The 17,279-nt window shown below is 49.7% G+C and overlaps 7 protein-coding genes across 7 annotated transcripts; 3 read left to right on the top strand and 4 right to left on the bottom strand.

Annotated features, from left to right (window-relative positions):
• Positions 1-42: 42 nt before the first annotated feature.
• Positions 43-1,857, top strand: GGS22DRAFT_150667 (Bystin-domain-containing protein). The gene is made up of 2 exons (XM_047959347.1): positions 43-682; positions 736-1,857. The coding sequence occupies exons 1-2, from the start codon at positions 96-98 to the stop codon at positions 1,604-1,606; spliced, it is 1,458 nt and encodes a 485-aa protein (XP_047824186.1). The 5' UTR covers positions 43-95; the 3' UTR covers positions 1,607-1,857.
• GGS22DRAFT_150665 (eukaryotic type KH-domain (KH-domain type I)) lies at positions 1,858-3,150 on the bottom strand. Its single transcript, XM_047959346.1, has 4 exons — positions 3,082-3,150; positions 2,940-3,015; positions 2,778-2,881; positions 1,858-2,720 (listed from the first exon to the last, which is right to left on the bottom strand). The coding sequence occupies exons 1-4, from the start codon at positions 3,128-3,130 to the stop codon at positions 1,975-1,977; spliced, it is 975 nt and encodes a 324-aa protein (XP_047824185.1). The 5' UTR covers positions 3,131-3,150; the 3' UTR covers positions 1,858-1,974.
• A 1,172-nt stretch (positions 3,151-4,322) lies between these two features.
• Positions 4,323-5,871, bottom strand: GGS22DRAFT_150664 (uncharacterized protein). The gene is made up of 2 exons (XM_047959345.1): positions 5,531-5,871; positions 4,323-5,095 (listed from the first exon to the last, which is right to left on the bottom strand). The coding sequence occupies exons 1-2, from the start codon at positions 5,555-5,557 to the stop codon at positions 4,787-4,789; spliced, it is 336 nt and encodes a 111-aa protein (XP_047824184.1). The 5' UTR covers positions 5,558-5,871; the 3' UTR covers positions 4,323-4,786.
• A 108-nt stretch (positions 5,872-5,979) lies between these two features.
• On the top strand, positions 5,980-7,717 carry GGS22DRAFT_150662 (uncharacterized protein). Its single transcript, XM_047959344.1, has 2 exons — positions 5,980-6,378; positions 6,464-7,717. Exons 1-2 carry the CDS (start codon positions 6,124-6,126, stop codon positions 7,133-7,135), a joined length of 927 nt encoding a protein of 308 aa, XP_047824183.1. The 5' UTR covers positions 5,980-6,123; the 3' UTR covers positions 7,136-7,717.
• A 49-nt stretch (positions 7,718-7,766) lies between these two features.
• GGS22DRAFT_12450 (uncharacterized protein) lies at positions 7,767-8,607 on the bottom strand. Its single transcript, XM_047958305.1, has 2 exons — positions 8,402-8,607; positions 7,767-8,334 (listed from the first exon to the last, which is right to left on the bottom strand). Exon 2 carries the CDS (start codon positions 8,306-8,308, stop codon positions 7,913-7,915), a length of 396 nt encoding a protein of 131 aa, XP_047824182.1. The 5' UTR covers positions 8,309-8,334; positions 8,402-8,607; the 3' UTR covers positions 7,767-7,912.
• A 151-nt stretch (positions 8,608-8,758) lies between these two features.
• Positions 8,759-10,766, top strand: GGS22DRAFT_150659 (Metallo-dependent phosphatase). Its single transcript, XM_047959343.1, has 4 exons — positions 8,759-9,098; positions 9,157-9,280; positions 9,340-9,430; positions 9,498-10,766. Exons 1-4 carry the CDS (start codon positions 9,082-9,084, stop codon positions 10,508-10,510), a joined length of 1,245 nt encoding a protein of 414 aa, XP_047824181.1. The 5' UTR covers positions 8,759-9,081; the 3' UTR covers positions 10,511-10,766.
• A 14-nt stretch (positions 10,767-10,780) lies between these two features.
• On the bottom strand, positions 10,781-17,247 carry GGS22DRAFT_12434 (uncharacterized protein). The gene is made up of 2 exons (XM_047958300.1): positions 11,325-17,247; positions 10,781-11,271 (listed from the first exon to the last, which is right to left on the bottom strand). The coding sequence occupies exons 1-2, from the start codon at positions 16,909-16,911 to the stop codon at positions 11,252-11,254; spliced, it is 5,607 nt and encodes a 1,868-aa protein (XP_047824180.1). The 5' UTR covers positions 16,912-17,247; the 3' UTR covers positions 10,781-11,251.
• Between the last annotated feature and the right edge of the window lie 32 nt (positions 17,248-17,279).

Below are 17,279 nucleotides of genomic sequence, written 5' to 3'. Positions count from 1 at the left end.
AATTTTTAATTTTCTTTAGAAATTCATTCACATTTCTCGTGCGCCCCACGCCGTGAAATCGTGAAACTTCAACCAATTCGCCCTCGACAGACACCATGCCGAAAGCGACGACACCGACCTCTTCTCGCCATCCTCGGCGACACAACCCCCTAGAAGACGACCTTGTAGCTACAGGACCTCTCCGTACGAAGGCTCCTAAAAGGAAGTCTAAGGGCGACGATGAGGATGAACAAGAAAATTACATAGACTCTAGAGCGTCTAAGAAGATTTTGCGAATTGGTCGCGAGTTAGCCGAAGAAGCCGATACAGCCCCTCCGAGACCTCCGCAAGAGTCCAATGCATTCGGCTTTGACTCGCGATTTGACGAGGATGGTGAAGATGACGAGGCTTTTGAGGACGAGGAAGTATGGGGCGACGAAGATGAGATCGTAGAGGAGATTGAGATTGAACCGGAGGACCTAGACACATTCAACAGATTCCTACCTACCGACGACGATCCTCTATTGACACAAGGCTGGGGAGGCAAAGCTGCTGCAGAAGAGCAGGGCTCGGGAACTAATCTTGCCGACCTGATCCTGGCGAGAATCGCACAACATGAAGCCGGTCAGGACAGAGAACAGGAGATGGGTCCCGCAGATGACGACTATGAATTATCTCCGAAGGTCGTAGAAGTTTACACTAAGTATGTTGCGCAAAACTGCGACACGCCATGAGATTCATGCTAACAATACACAGGATTGGTCTAATACTCTCGCGATACAAGTCAGGCAAACTACCGAAACCGTTCAAGATCCTCCCCACCGTACCGCACTGGGAAGACATCATCGAATTCACAAAGCCCGACCAGTGGACACCTAATGCCGTGTACGAGGCCACGAGAATCTTCGTGTCGAGCAAGCCAATCGTTGTCCGAAGATTTATGGAGATGATCCTCCTCGAGCGTGTACGAGAAGACATCTACGAGACGAAGAAGCTAAATGTGCATCTGTTCAATGCGCTAAAGAAGGCATTATACAAGCCTGCGGCATGGTTCAAGGGCTTCCTCTTCCCGCTTGTTGAGAGTGGTACCTGCACTCTCCGAGAGGCAGTAATCATCTCTGCCGTCCTAGCCAGGATCTCCGTACCAGTTCTTCATTCTGGAGCAGCTATCAAAGGATTGTGCGATATCGCAGCACGGGAAGCATCGGCAGGAACCGAGGGTGGAGGCGCCACGAACGTATTCATCAAGACCCTCCTAGAGAAGAAGTACGCGCTACCGTACCAAGTCATCGATTCTCTCGTCTTCCACTTCCTGCGCTTCCGAAGTGTGGACCCCGCATCCATCAAGGAAGGTGACGCCATTGACGTAAGCGCCGAGCGCGCAGCTGCGCAGGCCAAACTTCCCGTCATCTGGCATCAGTGCCTACTTGCCTTCGCGCAACGGTACCGAAACGAGATTACCGAGGACCAACGAGAGGCACTGCTAGACCTCCTACTGACCCATGGCCACCATAAGATCGGCCCGGAGATCCGAAGGGAACTGCTAGCTGGACGTGGACGGGGAGTTGCGATCGAGCAACCGGGCCCGGCGTTCGATGGAGATGACACGATGGTAATCGATGGATGAGGAGCCGTACAAAACGTGATACCAATGAGGACATGAAGGGGCATACTGGTGTTTCGGCGTTCTGTTCCCGTTCTTTATGCCGAAGTCGGAATAAATTACGATTCTGACATCACCGTCGCCTGGACTATTGCTTTGCATGGATACAAGGCATACATCTTGTGAAGCTTGGGGCCTAGGTTGCAATAAAAGTCTAGGTAGCATTGCAATGTTCTTGTTAGTCCCACAGTAAATGAGAAACCACCTGAACAAATTTGAATTCAACATAAAGCCGTGAGACTCCTAATGCGCTTTCGGACATTCGTGGGTATCGTAAAGGTTTCCGAAGACGACGGCTGATATAGTACATAAAATTGACTTTGCTCTATAGACTACTCCTCGCCCTTGGTCTTCCGCTTCTTCTTTTTCCTCTCGGCCACGTTTTCTTCCGGCGCAACAAAGTCTTGTTCTCGTTGGCGCTTCTTCTCTTCTTGTTTGACCTTCTGCTGTTCCATTCTCTCTTCGTGCGCGATGCGCTTCTTGGCTTCCTTGCCGATGTGATACTCGCCAGCCTCGATCTGCAGATCCACCTTGCTCTTCTCCTGTGCTGGTGGGAAGGGCGTGTAGACCTTCTTGCTCTTGTCCGTGACCTTGTGCGGCACCATTCTCTTGCTGAGACTCCTCTTCTTGTAGTTCGGAAGGAATCGTTCCCAGTTTTCGTTCGCTAACTCGGGATCTTTTGCCAATTCTCGCTTGATCATGAGCTCCTTGATCTGATATATCGGGTGGATGTTCGCCATGGTGTCTTGGACGATTCTTCGGACTTCCTTGAGACCTTTGTACGGACCGAGGACGCTGACGGTGTTACCTTGGACGAGTATATATGTCTGTGTGAGGAGCTCTAGCGCTTTCAGGGTCTGACCCTCGGGTCCGAGTATTCTTTGCCGTCGCTTTACGAACTTGTCCTTGTTGCGCACTAGGTTCCTTATCTTGATTACGTCGCATGCCATATCGTCCTGGAGAATCTTCAAGGCTTGAGGGGCGGGGACGCTGCGCGCTAGTAATTTGACAAGGTCGCGTGCCTTGAGAATGGCAGCGGGGTCGAACGTTTTTCTCGTCGTTTTAACTGTCATGCATCCTATAACAATACGCATTAGTTTTGTGTTGGTATAAGATGTAGGTGTCCAACTCTTACCTTCAACGAGATCTAGAGTACATGCGATGCCATGTTGCTGGAGCGCCTTCGTAACGAGAGGCCAGGCTTCTTTAAGGTAGACTTCCCGATATTTGGGGAAGAGGCTGGATATGAATTAGCAAAGTATTCTAACGCATTATGTCTTGGTTGAATTTCACTTACACTGCGAACGACGATTCTTCGGCAAACGTTCCACCTGCATTGTCGGAGGGTTTGAAAGGTTCAACTTTCCACTTATCTAGAACATGAAATTAATTAGATTTATGGTAATTTTAATTTCTGATATTGAGATTTTATAACTTGCCTATGTCATCAGTATCCCACGGCTTGTCTTTCTTGTGTGTAGACGGCATTGTGGCGGTGATTGATCAAGTGGTAATGTTTGAAATGTAAATGTAAATTCACGAGCGACCATCTGCAACTTTTTTCCTGAAGATGTCATTAGCCAGAACTTTTATGTGGATCTATCACTTAGCCACATATACATAGGTACTTACACACGAAGACCCCACCTTCGATAGTTGATTACATAACACAATTTGCGGCTTGACTCGAAATATCGAAACCAATAAAAGGATTTCAAAGTTTCAATCACAATAATGACTTGAACATAAAGGAGTTAACCTTGAAATAAAACGTATATAAAGTTACAGATATATTCTATACTCTTTTATAAACCTTAATGGTATTTGGTTAACTACTATGAGTAGTACTAGTTGCCCTAATCGCCCTGCGTGGTGCCTTTTAAGTTTTGGTAAAGTCAGAACCTTTTTAATAATGCTAGGCTAAATCAGACATGAATACAATTATATGGATGTGATAGGTATTTACTCAAGAATATATGAATTACAATAGGCTATCTCAGAACGGGTTGTTCATACCATGATATCCATGGATGGTATTTTAGTAAATCGCAAGGGACAGATGCGGTATTAAGATATCGAAATCTCAGGGGTAAAGTGTGAGGTCTCTCCTTCGCTTATCGGCGCATTCGGTACCCTTCAGCTTGCCTCACTTTAACACGATTAGCCTGCCTTATCGGTTATGTGCCAATTGAAAATCCATTGGCCTTCAAGCCAGGAATCGTATTGTACACCACGCATTGGCTACATACATGAACTACTATGTAGTTATGTATGAATGACACTGCCGGAGGGATGTAGGATAACGCCAATCATGTCCAAATTCCAATTCTTTATTGATTTAGGAATTACTTACATACCTACCTTAGACTAGCCGAAAATGTCAACCAGCAGAAGATCAACAACTCAACACGAATATTATCGGAACCCCCATTCTGGCGTAGGGCTGTGCCAATTGCTCCCTGTCACATTGATAATCTCCCATCATACTCCGCGAACAAGGGACATCAGCCAATCGAAGTTAAGATGATCTTAAAATTCTTAGCCTCTAGACAGAACCGGATTAGATACATGTGTCCCGTTGCCAAGCAAATAGGATCGAATATATGTATATAAACGTAAGGAAAAAGCATGTAGGGAGGAATATGTACCTTGTACTTTTCTGGGTAAGATCGATTGATAACAATAATAATTTTTCTGCAATTTCTACGTGTCTGTCCTACATCTGAATGCTCAGGGGAATCTAATTCTCTCGCACCGCGTGCTCTTCCTACATACCTTGTTTTCTCAACCTATCGTCTAGATCATTTTCTGCATGACTACTTGACGTTACCTACCCATACGTACGGGGCGAATTTCACGACTTACATCTTATAACCTTCAATCGTCAATCGTTCATTCTATTACCTGCTCCACTATCTAATTGCCAATCGGCTTATTTTGATTTCACGGTTCACGGTTCTATACGGCGGGTTCTAAAAAAAGCGAATTTACATACTTGGGTACATATCGCACATGTACATTATTCTTCCTTGAAATCGCGATCACGAAATATTTCCTCATACATCCTACTGTAAAATCATTGGCGATTTAAGGTGTAACTGATATCGATTAATACCCACCCTCGACCTCTCCCCACCACGATTGTTAGTTCCGAGTTTTCTCGGGACCTTGAAATTTATTCACCACGGCGTCCTCCACAGTAGCATCGTTGCAGGTCGAGAGCAATCTACCACCAATCACCTCACCTCTTCCGACACGTACAACATCATCACCGGCGCTACCGCCAATTCGATCAGTGATGGAGGAAGGTACAGCGGCGGCGCCGTTACCGGCAACCCTTGAACCGATATCACGTCCGAGTTCGACATCTTCCGTAACAGCATCGATAGCGCAACTCCCTGGAGTCTCAGCACTGGCAGCTGCAAGTTCGGCAACCAGTTCACCGCAATTAAGGTGAGTTTATATCTTAAGAAATACACATACACATACAATTGCAATACACCAAAATCATGTGTGAGGAATAAAATGTATCAGGTGGATATGAGGTACGGTGCGCTTTGTGTTGGAATAACTCGCGACTTCTCCGTGTACGTTGCTAAGGAGAAGGCAAGCTAAAGGCATTAGAGTTGGGGCGTTGGGGCGTACACACACTGAGCGACAGGTGCCATCCATCCACTGTAAAGAACCGCAAAAAAAAGGAAAAAAGGAGGACACCCGACACCTACAAACCTGGACATCCACTTCACTTGAAAGTTGAAAGTACCCATTTCAACAACCTTACCACAAGTACATTGATGTTCTTCACATAATCATTCACAAAATCCAGTCCTCGATCAAAATACTCGTACCCGATAGAACTCGACTAACGTTTATGGATGACCTATTTAGAGCAACAAGTACACCGGTGCCCTTCATGAATTCATCACCTGCGGCGCATGCGCCAACAGCCTCGGGTAACTTAGTAAGTCACCAATTTCACTTTATTTTCTATTTTATCCGTTTCAAGTTTCAAACCTTGAGGTAGCATGTAAGCATGTCGAGATATCTAAAAATTCCTCTTACTAAATAGAAAGAGTGGTGAGTATTCCATTATCAGTGGAACTGCTGAGCTACTAAGGTACCTAGATAGACTTGATAGTTTATCGTGGGTAATAGAAACCTTGGAAGTCACAGTACCGAAAAGCTAGCAGTGGACATGGAAGGTGGATTTTTTTTCTCCTCTTTCAATTCGTGCATTGGCTTTAGGAAATCGCTGGCACCCTGGCACGGTCAAGGCCCGTGCGAAACTTTGATTGGCTACGTTCTTATCAGCACCCACTTTCTGGAATTTCTTCAATCTTCCCGTCTATCAATTCTATCAATCTCTATCTATCAACTTATCCTTTCCCTATCGATATCCATCTCTCTCCCGTCTCCCATCGCCGCATTCTATCCATTGATACACCTACCACCCATTAAAAATCCCCAAACTCGAGATCAAGATGATGGCATCACACCCCACCGCAGCGGCCTCCGCTAATAATGAATCACCGTCTACACAGCCAACTTGCCAGAATTGCGGCACCTCGACCACTCCGCTATGGCGTCGCGACGAGACCGGATCCGTCCTATGCAATGCGTGCGGCCTATTCCTGAAGCTACACGGCCGTCCACGTCCGATATCGTTAAAGACCGATGTTATCAAGAGCCGTAATCGCGTTAAGACGATGCGCCCCGACATGCAAGTGAAGAAAAAGGTAAAAGAAACTCGCCCCTTTCATCAACCCCTCGCAATCTGCAATCTGCAATCTTTAATGCTACAATACTTACAATTCTTTGCAGCAGAGTCTCCCTGCTACGAACGGAAATGGGTACCAGAACCACGAGAATGCAACTGCTGCCGCCCTTGCTGCCGTTCGCGCGAGTCAACAGAAGGCGACAAACGGTCATGGTACAGATTCGCCCGTGTCGCGCACTGCGACCCCGTCTTTGTATGATCCACATCTGACTGCCTTCCAAGCTATGGATCATTTCCAATCGGATGGTATGCCGCAATACCAAATCCCCGGCGGTTCTCCTGGACACCAGTCTCCTATGAATGGCGATCAGCAACAGATGGAGGTTCCGCAAACCCACGAGCAGCTCATCGCCGCCAATTCCAGCCTGAAGACACGCGTCAGTGAGCTTGAGCTAGTCAACGAGCTCTACCGAGGACGATTACAGCAATTAGAGCAGGATATGCAGAACGCTGACAACTACCGACATTCTGCGGAGAGTTCGGCTAAGGAAGCCGTAACCGAGCGAATGCAACGAGAAGAGACTCAGCGACAGCTAGAAGATAGCCACAGACGAGAGAATATCCTTAAGAGGCGACTTGACGAGATGGAGCAGGAGAATCAGGATCTGAAGAGCAAGATAGACGAGTCGGAATCGGAACGTGCCGCGAAGAAGCCAAAACTCGACGATATGAAAGTTGAAGAGCCCGAGGTACCGACACCACCTTCTGCATCCTGAACATCGAGCAGTGACAGGAATTGGTCTTGATGGCCCTGGTTTTCTTTCTAACCGTATTCAACGATACCTTTCGGCTATTCAATTCATCCTTTCCTTACCTGTAACACTATTTAGTCACGATTTCCCTTATGCTCAGTTGGTGCTTTCTTTATTCGGAAGTCCAGGGGGAGGAGACAGCAAAGGCATTTCCGACTCGGACAGGTCCATGGCTTCTTTAATCATTAGTTGATGCGGGACGATTACTTGTTGCGGCGGCCTACGGATTGATATGGTCAAAATCTCGAGCAGCTTCGCGACGTGGGATAAACTCCATTATGACGAAATGGCTTGGTCTTCGTGGCTATCGACCCTGCGATAGCTTGCTGGGAGAAAATGGGGAATACGAAAGGAGTTTTATGGAGTCACCAAACTTGCCGGGATACCACCCACTTACCGGCTAATGGTCAATAAAAGTTGATTTGCATTCTTAATAATGATACTAGAGACCTCACTAGTTTATAATTCCCGAGGTTCTATTCATGCGAATAATATCGTGGCATAGATAAACTAGAAAATTAAGCTCAAAGCAACGTGTTTCCGCAAGGCGATCTGATGTGCTTAGCCAATTACCATGTGCTAGCTTTCGGAGTATGTGCAAAGTAATTACTTAATATATTCATGGCGAGATATTTGTGGAGTGACGATTCTGATGCCGTAGACACCCATTGTGCCGTTTTATGATATATACAATTTACAGGGAGAAAGTCTTTGGGGGTGACTTTCCAATCCAATGCTGCCCTACGTATTATCACTCGCCCCCGTTTTACCCTCTTCTATTTTCGACTTGTTAAATCCCATTATGTCGCCAATGACACCTCCCGGTTTCGGGACAGGGCATTCTCTTTCCTTCCTTGCCCCCATAGCAGCGCCGCGCCTCACAGCAGCAATTTTCTCAAAATCCTCATTAGAACTCTCGAATTGGACGATACCGCTTTTCACTTCGGTTGGCTCGGTAGGTTTCCTCCGTCGGCGTCGCCTGGTACCGTCTGCGGCTATTTCTGAATCGGCATATTTTACGCGAGGCACCGGACATGGGAGGATGTGTGGGAGAGCTACGACAAAGAAGCTTGCTGCTACAGTCGTGGCGAAGAGCGAAGATGTCATCCGCGATCGCGGGTGTAGGTGCGGCGGCATGGCGGATAGCGGGGGTCGTCGGAAGGCTAAGGTTGAGATGTTAATGCATCTTCTTTGAGATCGCCAATTGGTATAATTGCACTAGATTCTTACTTATAATAGACCACTATGTATCCGCCACATGTCGATTGGAGGGATGTGAGGCGCGTGAAGATGCGGTATCGCTACAGCGTCGTGGATGTCCAAGATAGCGCATAACAGAAATATCGACGATATTTTGTAGCTTTTGCCTTGGCTGGGTGCCAAATACCAAATCCAATCAACCTGATTTGACGCTTGTTATCAACCGAGGATTTACCAGAAAGGTGGGACAATGGAGCTGCCCGAATTCTCAGGCAATTCATGTTACCTCATAACCTTAGTCAGTTTAAGCCTCAAAGCTCGGGCCATGCATCTCTTTACAGGGGGGTACCACGACGGTTCTAAAACTGCAGCGACTACCTAGTAACTGCCAGGACCCACTGAAATGACTTCAGAAATTTAGTCCAATTCGCGCCTGGTTCAATGCTGGGACTTTTCTAATTTTGGACGAACAATTATCACATCCCAACGCGCACGACCGCGGGAGCAGCACGAGCCGTCTATCGCGACTTAACACATTCGGCATCCTCCATTCTATCAACTATCATTTATTGGAACTAGTTAATGCAGGTGATATGTTATAAAAAAACTATTATCCGAGTCGCAAGATCAATTATAGGCTCGGCGATAAGTTTCAACGACCATCTCCGATCTTTGCCCCAGCCGTATTTCAACACTCTCTAATCCCAGATATGAGCGACCTTGATAAGTATGTCTCCGTCCAGAATATCCATGCGTGTGAGCTTTTGCTGACATATATCGAATAGGGCGATTGCTCAGCTTCGAGCATGTCGTCCGATACCCGAGCCTCAAGTCAGGGAGCTTTGTCACAAAGCGAGGGAGTTGTTAATCGAAGAGGGCAATGTTGTCACAGTTACGGCTCCAGTAACAGTATGTCGATATAAGCGATAACGATATATATACGGATCTATCCTGACAAACGTGCGCAGATATGTGGCGATATCCACGGTCAATTCCACGACTTGATGGAACTCTTTCGGGTTGGCGGTGATCCGCCGGACACCAACTATCTTTTTATGGGTACGAACCTCAAGCGCATCATCATTTTCCTTTAATAATGCATCGCTAACTAGATTTATTCATACAGGCGACTTCGTCGACCGTGGATTCTACTCATTGGAGTCTTTTCTCTTACTTTTGTGCCTAAAAGTCCGGTACCCCGATCGCATGACCCTTATCAGGGGCAATCATGAATCACGTCAAATAACGACTGTATATGGTTTCTACGACGAATGTCTACGGAAGTATGGTAGTGCAAATGTTTGGAGGTATTGTTGTGACGTTTTTGATTACCTAGCCCTCGGAGCCATAGTCCTCAACGCATCGAACACCTTGTCGCCTCCCAACGAGATGACGCCAATTATAGAGTACACCGAGCAGGATATCGAGATCGAAGTCTGTAATGCGGATGGGGACATCATGAGTCGATTTATGAGACGGAACCGTGAGCGAAAGAGCCCCAATGGAGCTCAACCGAAGACAGGTCCACCTGGGTCGGGAGCTTCGGGCTCCAGTGGAGGCACCATCGGAAATCCGACGGGGGCAGTATTGTGCGTACATGGTGGCCTATCGCCGCTTATTGATACGGTGGATAAAATTCGCCTATTGGACCGCAAACAAGAAGTCCCCCACGAAGGCGCCATGTGCGACCTACTATGGTCGGATCCGGACGAGATCGACGGGTGGGGTCTATCACCGCGTGGTGCAGGCTTTCTCTTCGGGGCAGATATTGTCAAGGTCTTCAATCACAAGAACGACCTCTCACTCATTGCACGAGCACACCAGCTTGTAATGGAAGGTTTTAAAGAAATGTTTGACGCAAGTATTGTTACCGTCTGGTCCGCGCCCAACTACTGTTATCGTTGCGGTAACGTGGCCGCCGTTCTAGAGCTGTCTGAAGATCCCACAGGAGAGAGCTTCTTCGCGCGCAGCAACGGCGATGTAGGCAGGAGCGATGGCGGTGGAGTTGAGGGAGTTATGATGGAGAGTGAGAAGAGACTTAAGAGCGGTCCATCCAGAAGATACCGCGTTTTCCAGGCGGCGCCGCAGGACTCACGGGGTATGCCTGCTAAGAAGCCTGTAGCAGATTACTTCCTATGAGTAGGGAGAATTCACAGGCATGAGAGGGGCGTTGTATAAAAAATGAGCAAACTTAGGTGGTCGTCAACAGTGTTTTTGCTGTCTTCTGTGGTAATGATACCTGATGGAGTTCCGGGAATACGGGAAAGAGAAATGGAATTTTGTTTACGTTGTATTCTGAACTACATGCACGATTACCTGGTAGTCAAGTTTGCTTCGAGATGGGTTAGTTACGAAGACAAACAGTCATAGTCAAATGAGGATATTGTTCCCCTACCCCTTCCCGCTTTAGTTCACTACGGTGGGCGAGGGAAGTCCGGATCAACGATGTATGAAAACCTAAGAATGCCGTTTATTTTCGCCTACTACCTACACAAAAGAAATAATGAAAAGTCTACAGAAAAAAAAAGAATGAAGTACCCTCTACACAACGCTCCCACCATATGTCTCACTCCTCCACCCCCCTAACTAGTAAACTACACTAATCCATCCATTTCTCTCATCGTACAAATACATCTCTCAATTTCTTTATCACCACGTCCTCCCATATCCACCCCCACACTCCTTCTCACTCACACGTCAGCAATCTGTTGTCCAGCTATCATTGTCCAAACCGGCGCAGGGTACTTCTGCGACCCCGTCCCCGTGAGCGGCGGCGCCGCGTAGCCCAGGCTTCCAGGGGTTCGCTGTCCTAGGGCCTGCTCGGCCACCTTCGCACGCCAGTACCCGCGGATCAGGTACTTCAAATCAGGCCAGCCGTTCTTACCTGGAACCGGCACCATCTGCGCCGCGGTTAGCACACCCTTGTTTCCTGCCGGATCTGGGGCCGTCGTACCTGGAGCTGGACCCTTAGGCTGCGGCTTCGGGAAGAGGTCCCCCGAGAACGGGTTGAAGGTCGATTGCTCTAGCTTCTTTTCCAGGTCGTCGGGCCCCGCCGAGCCGGAGAACGGGTTGAATGGTTGGACGATTGGTGCCGGTTGGGGCGGCATGGGGGGCGGTGCCACGGGGTTCAGGGGCGATGGCTGGTATCCGGTCCCCGGAGGGTTTGGGGGGGGTACCGGGTTTGATTTGGGTGTCGGAGGGTTCCATGGCTCTTTGGGCTTCGGCGCCTTGGTGACAGGGGCGGGAGTCACTGGCTGGCGTCTGTTTACATCGGTCTTGGTGGTGGGTCGCGGGATACTTGGGGGAGGGTTGTGCTTGGCGCGGGTTTTGGGGGTTTTGGGTGTTTGGGGAGCTTTGGGTGTCTGGGTGGGCTTGGTAACCCTGTTTTGTTTTTGCTGGAACTGGGTTCCTCTCTTGCCCCAGGAACCGTTGCCCTGCTTCGTGGTTACCCCGGTGCCTGTAGTCTTGGGGGTAGGTTGGGGCTGGGGAGCGCCCCCGGTACCCTTAGCTCTAGTTGGGGCCGGAGTCGTCAAGTCAATATCCGGGACGCCACGGTTTCCGAACACCTCCCGGATCCTATCCTCGATGGGCCTCTGTTTAACCTCGGTGGACTTGGCCAAAAGGTTGAAATGCTTGAATAGGGTGTTGTCCCCGGGCCCAGGGGCGCCAGTAGTAACACGTTGGCGATTGTCTGGGACCGTAACCTGCTTATTTGACGTGGGGCCAGATTGCTGCGTGGAGGGATCCAGAGTTGGTTTCGCACTGTCAATTTCCTGTTTCAAATCATTGAACTGCTGCTTTTTCTCCTCGATCTGCTTGAATATCTCCATTAATTCTTGTCTTCTGGCGTCATCCTGCGTTGTTGGAGGTTGTTTTGGAGGACCGGGTGCGGCATCGCCGTTATTTCCCGTACTGCCTTGCGATGTTAGTAGCTTGAACAAGTTATCGAAATTCTCCTGAGGCCTAGGAGCGGGTGGAGCCGGAGTTGGGACTGGAGCCGGGACTGGAGCCGGGACTGGGAGGGGGGCCGGGCCCGGAGCCGGGCCTGGAGGTGGGCCTGGGAGGGGAGCTGGAACTGGGAGGGGGACCGGGGCTGGAGCTGGAGTTGGGTAGGGGGCCGGGGCCGGGCCTGGAGGTGGGCCTGGAGGTGGGCCTGGAGGTGGGATTGGGAGGGGAGCTGTAACTGGGAGGGGGGCCGGGGCTGGAGCTGGAGCTGGGTAGGGGGCTGGAGCTGGGTAGGGGGCCGGGGCCGGGCCTGGTCCTGGTCCTGGGCCTTGAGTGGAACCGGAAGCCGGATCTTCACGGTTCTTCCTCAACCACCTTTCAAGTGCCGCCTGTCTCCAGATATGAAAATATCGTTCGGGATAACCATGTCTAGCTCGCTCCTCTTGGGCTAGGGCCCCCATATATGTAGACCAGTTGTTACCGTTGTTTCGCCAATTAGGCCAAGACCACGTGCTGGGATGTCCCAGTTCGCCGATCCCCTGTTCGCCGGTTTCCTGTCCGCCGTCTCCCTGTCCGCCGTCTCCCTGTCCGCCGTCTCCCTGTCCGCCGTCTCCCTGTCCGCCGTTCCCCTGTTCGCCGTTTCCCTGTTCGCCGTTTCCCTGTCCGCCGGTCCCTTGTCCGCCGGTCCCTTGTCCGCCGGTCCCTTGTCCGCCGGTCCCTTGTCCGCCGTTCCCTTGTCTAGAAGGCTCCTGGGGGTCTTCCGGCTGTCCCTGGTCCTTTTTAGCACCTGTCTCTAACTCGGGGACATTGGGGTCTTCGGGCGCCTGACCTTGGTTCCTTAGCTCATAATCGAGTGCCCATTGCCTCCAATTTAAATACATATTTTCGGGATAGCCGGGCCTGGACCGTTCCCAGGCATGTAGTCTCGCGAGGTACTCAGACCATCTATTTCCTAGACGTTTCCACTCGTCCCAAGTCCACGTGCTAGGGTGGCTCCGGCTGATTTTGGCGGGAATAGTAATAGGGACGAGAACAGGACCAGGTTGAAAGTCTTCTTGGTTCTGTCCGTCTTCGGGAGCAGGTTGAGAGTCTTCCTGGTTCTGTCCGTCCTCAGGAGCAAGCTGAGAGTCTTCCTGGTTCTGTCCATCCTCGGGAGCAGGTTGATAGTCTTCCTGGTTCTGTCCTTCCTCAGGAGCGCCTGTTCCAGAAGCATCCTGGGTTCCTTCTGGCAAGACGTTCCTGATCCTCTTCAGGCTATCTTTGATAAGTACCCAATCCTGGCGAGCATTTAGTGCGTCCCTCCTCGCTTCCGCTGACAGTGTTTTCCAAAAATCCTCGAAGGTCGCGCTTTCGATGTCTTTCATGGTCCACTGGCGAACCCCACCGGCCTTAGATCCCGACCCCCAACCAGGCTGAGTTGGCTGGGATGGAGCGACTACGGTAGGTGCTACGATAGGTTTAGCTGGTGTAGTAGGTTGAGGCCGCACTTTAGGTTTAGGTTGTACGTTAGTTTTATGTGTGGTTGGTCGAGGTCGTACGAAGGGGCTAGGTAGCACGGTAGGTTGAGGTGCTACGATAGGTCTAACTGGTGTAGTAGTAGGTTGAGGTCGCACTTTAGGTTGAGGTGGTGCGGTAGGTTGAGGCCGCACGCCAGGTGGTTGAGGCCGCTCGCCAGGTAGAGGCCCCACGGTAGGTCCAGGCCTCACGGTAGGTTGAGGTCTCACGGTAGGTTGAGGTGGTGCGGTAGGTTGAGGTCGTACAATGGGGTTAGGTCCCACGGTTCTATTAATTTTTTGCGCGCTTCTCCTGATAACTCTATGCTTATCAATGGCTTCTCCTAGGTCTTTTCGCAGTATTTGTGGTAGCGTACGGATATAATCTTCCAAGGTCATCGATGCTATTTCCTGCATGCTCCAGTGGACAGGGTCTACCGATTTCACTTGCCGCACTTCAGTCGCCGGGTCGCGATACGGCTCTGTGAGCAGAGGGCCACCACTAACGAACCATCGCGCTACCGCCAGAAGGTATGCAGCTACGGGAGATCGCCGGCCAAGTGCGGGAGAATGGGGCCCCGACATACGTGCGATGGCACATCCAGACACCAAAACAGCCATCCAATTATTTAGACCGGACTCTTGAAGAAACCTGGCCTGGGCACTTGCAAGCGCGTCGTAGTAATGTGCTTGTGTTCTCCCCCGCCCTGGGCCCTGATCAAAGCGCACGAAATCCCGAGCGACGAAGTCTTCCATAGTCCACTCAGTCAATAAACGAATCGGCTGCATCCTGCTGTTGAAGCCGCGAAGGACCCATGCACGTGTGAAGACATCTGCCCACACCTGTAAAGAGGCAGTCTCGTTGTTCCGCGTTGCTTGCGGCATTAATCTATCGTAGCCTTGGAGATCCGCTAAGACTTGTCCTATTGTCCACACTTTATCACCTTGGGGCTGCGGCGCTGGGGGTTTAGGTGCAATTTTTACCGTCTCCTCGTTTGACTCGTCACCTGGAGAATCCGTCATTTGCTGATCCGGCTTGACAGGTTGTCTACCATGTTGAGATGGCTTCGTAACGCGTATATCAGTCGTGTCGTAGCCAGGTACCACGTTAATCTCAGGCAGTCTCTCGGCATAAGAAGGTTGATGTTCGCCCAGATTACCTGGGTCGCCGACGATTACTCTAGGTATACCTGGAAGCGGATGCTCGCCAGGCATAAGGCCTGGTCCTAGTGTCTTAATGTTGGTAGGGAGATCCCTATTCCCTCGAACCCTCTTGGTGTCTCTCCAATAATCATCAGCAGCCGGCATGGTAATTCGATGTTGAGCTCCGAAGCCTAGTTTTCCCTCTTGGAGCGGATCAAGGCTCTTCGCGTTTTCGAGCTCTACGTCAATCCCCCATATGATCGAGTTCTTGGTTGCGATGTCGGTGTTGTTCAATCGTATTTTCTGGTGGTCACCTACGTCTCCCTCCGAAAGCTGCTCGTTCTCGGCAATTGTCTTCTCGCGAGCATCGACGTATTGCTTCCGCATTCTTAAAAGGGCTTCCGTTAAATCTACGTTGGGAACGGCGCCTTCAACGATACGCGGAGAAGGTTTAGAGTCATCTTTATCGACCCCATCCGATTCGCGTTTAGGAACCCACTTCTTCGCTTCTACCCCGAAACGCTCGAGAAGTTCATCCCAGTACGCAATTAGTTCTGTTCGTAATTCGACACGCCTGCTGACGGCCGTCACCATGTCCGTGGTCTTAATCCAGTCCGAGAGACGAAAGTTATCATACTCTCGCCAGAGTTCTTCATTCAACTTCAAAGTTCTTAAGAGGTTCATCTCCGAATGCAATAGCTCGAATATTTCTGCTCCGCCTTTTCTGAATATCTCACGTACAGCTGCGGTGTGAATGATACGGAATGCTCTCAAACTGAAGCCAGCTGTCAGGACCCTCCGGAATTCGTCGTTGTCGGCAGCTCTGTTTTTTAATAAGAACCGATCCTTGCCCGTTTGCTTTCTATCTATCGTGCTTCTCAGGAACTTCGTCACCTTAAGTCTCTCTCCGTCGCTTCTTCTCGCCACATTATCACGGTGTCGTCTAAGGTCTGCTAGCGATGCCGTTTTGACGGCGTCGAACGTTGGGCCATGGGCCTGGATCACATCTAGGAATCCGCGAGAGAGCTTCCCGCGCACATCGGAACCCATGTCATTGGTGGAATACATTAGAGGCACCTTCTTCACAATGTCGGCGAATTTCTGAGGGACCGGTCCCTGTGGGATTTTTGCATCCTTCTTGAGTTGGTTCCATGCAGTACTCGTCTTCGTATACGGAAGATCGCCTGGTTCTTCATCTCCTATTTCATCCGTCTCGGTTTTTCTCTTCTGAGCAGCGCCGCCTCTCAATGTTCCACGGCCACCACCAGTGCCTGCGCCATTGCGGGCGTCGGCGATGGCTTTGTAGCCGCTATGGGTGGCGCAGATCTTATCTATGAAGGCCGCCCAGCCTTCGTTAGATACGTAACTGGCGGGGTCATCCTCATGGGATGTCTTTACGAAGCCTGGACAGAAAAGCTTTGGAGGGCTGCCATTAACCGTGCCACGGATCGAGCCTTTGCTGTCTAAAGCGCTGAGTCTGTTTCCGAATCCTAGCGCCTCAAGACCTCGTTTGAGATAGTTATATAAATCCTCGGTCTGTTTTCGCGATCCATCGAACCCCGCCGGAACCGCATTGTTATATTTATTTTGGCATTCCTGGACGATGTCAACAAAGTCCTGATTCACACCCAGCACCGGGTTTTCTTCATCTCCTGCGAAAATTCCTACCCCGGGACCCTGGTACTGATTGTCGTTCTGTGATGCTGGAGCTCCTTGACCAGTGGCAGCCATAGGATATTGGAACCCGTCATCTTCATCGTCGAACCCGGTATAATAAGGGTTCTTAACTGATCTAGGCCTACTCGATGACGGAAAGGGGGCGCTCCAGGTCGACCTAGGGGTTGCCCGTCTCGAGGTTCTAATTGGTCCCGGTACATTGGACCTAGACATCACCCGACTAGATGGAAATAAATGGTCTTTGGCCTCTTGAGGTATGTTAAACCAGCCATCATAATCCATATTGCTTCTCGTACTAGAGGTCTAGTGCAATTGTTCTGGGCGTCAGCCCGAGGATGAATCGAGGTAAGATAAATTCAAAATCTCTTTGGCTAAGGGGAGACAACGGAATAACCAGATGTGGTAAAATTGTAGTTTTCGTAATGACAGAAATTTGTATGTATATTCTTTTTGTAGGTTGTTTTTGGTGGTTATGTTTGTCGGTGCTTACACACAGACTTGGTAGTTGAAAAGTGAGAGTTGGTGAAAATGATACAGCTTCACTACTAAATAATAATTCATTAAGATATTTTTTTTAGTATCAGATCTACGACGATATCGAAATTCGCCAATCTCGTTAATAATAAGACACTGGACAAAGAATCGCTGTT

Source organism: Annulohypoxylon maeteangense (assembly GCF_022496945.1).
Source record: "Annulohypoxylon maeteangense strain CBS 123835 unplaced genomic scaffold GGS22scaffold_1, whole genome shotgun sequence".
Taxonomy (NCBI): domain Eukaryota; kingdom Fungi; phylum Ascomycota; class Sordariomycetes; order Xylariales; family Hypoxylaceae; genus Annulohypoxylon; species Annulohypoxylon maeteangense.
Note: the sequence above shows the minus strand (reverse complement) of the source record. Positions and strands in the feature narration are given on the sequence as shown.

Bases quoted from the DNA above. Each gene is read 5' to 3' on its own strand.
- GGS22DRAFT_12434 (XM_047958300.1), bottom strand. From the start codon at position 16,911: ATGGATTATGATGGCTGGTTTAACATACCTCAAGAGGCCAAAGACCAT. The intron at 11,272-11,324 runs GTACGACGGCCC...ACCGCGGCGCAG, and splicing joins GCCTAAGGGTCCAGCTCCAG to ATGGTGCCGGTTCCAGGTAA.
- GGS22DRAFT_12450 (XM_047958305.1), bottom strand. From the start codon at position 8,308: ATGCCGCCGCACCTACACCCGCGATCGCGGATGACATCTTCGCTCTTC.
- GGS22DRAFT_150664 (XM_047959345.1), bottom strand. From the start codon at position 5,557: ATGAAGGGCACCGGTGTACTTGTTGCT. The intron at 5,096-5,530 runs CTAAATAGGTCA...ATATAAACTCAC, and splicing joins GCACCGGTGTACTTGTTGCT to CTTAATTGCGGTGAACTGGT.
- GGS22DRAFT_150665 (XM_047959346.1), bottom strand. From the start codon at position 3,130: ATGCCGTCTACACACAAGAAAGACAAGCCGTGGGATACTGATGACATA. The intron at 3,016-3,081 runs GCAAGTTATAAA...TTCATGTTCTAG, and splicing joins GTGGGATACTGATGACATAG to ATAAGTGGAAAGTTGAACCT. The intron at 2,721-2,777 runs GTAAGAGTTGGA...GTATTGTTATAG, and splicing joins TACTCTAGATCTCGTTGAAG to GATGCATGACAGTTAAAACG.
- GGS22DRAFT_150662 (XM_047959344.1), top strand. From the start codon at position 6,124: ATGATGGCATCACACCCCACCGCAGCGGCCTCCGCTAATAATGAATCA. The intron at 6,379-6,463 runs GTAAAAGAAACT...AATTCTTTGCAG, and splicing joins ACATGCAAGTGAAGAAAAAG to CAGAGTCTCCCTGCTACGAA.
- GGS22DRAFT_150659 (XM_047959343.1), top strand. The intron at 9,281-9,339 runs GTATGTCGATAT...AAACGTGCGCAG, and splicing joins CAGTTACGGCTCCAGTAACA to ATATGTGGCGATATCCACGG. The intron at 9,431-9,497 runs GTACGAACCTCA...TTATTCATACAG, and splicing joins CACCAACTATCTTTTTATGG to GCGACTTCGTCGACCGTGGA.
- GGS22DRAFT_150667 (XM_047959347.1), top strand. From the start codon at position 96: ATGCCGAAAGCGACGACACCGACCTCTTCTCGCCATCCTCGGCGACAC. The intron at 683-735 runs GTATGTTGCGCA...AACAATACACAG, and splicing joins GTCGTAGAAGTTTACACTAA to GATTGGTCTAATACTCTCGC.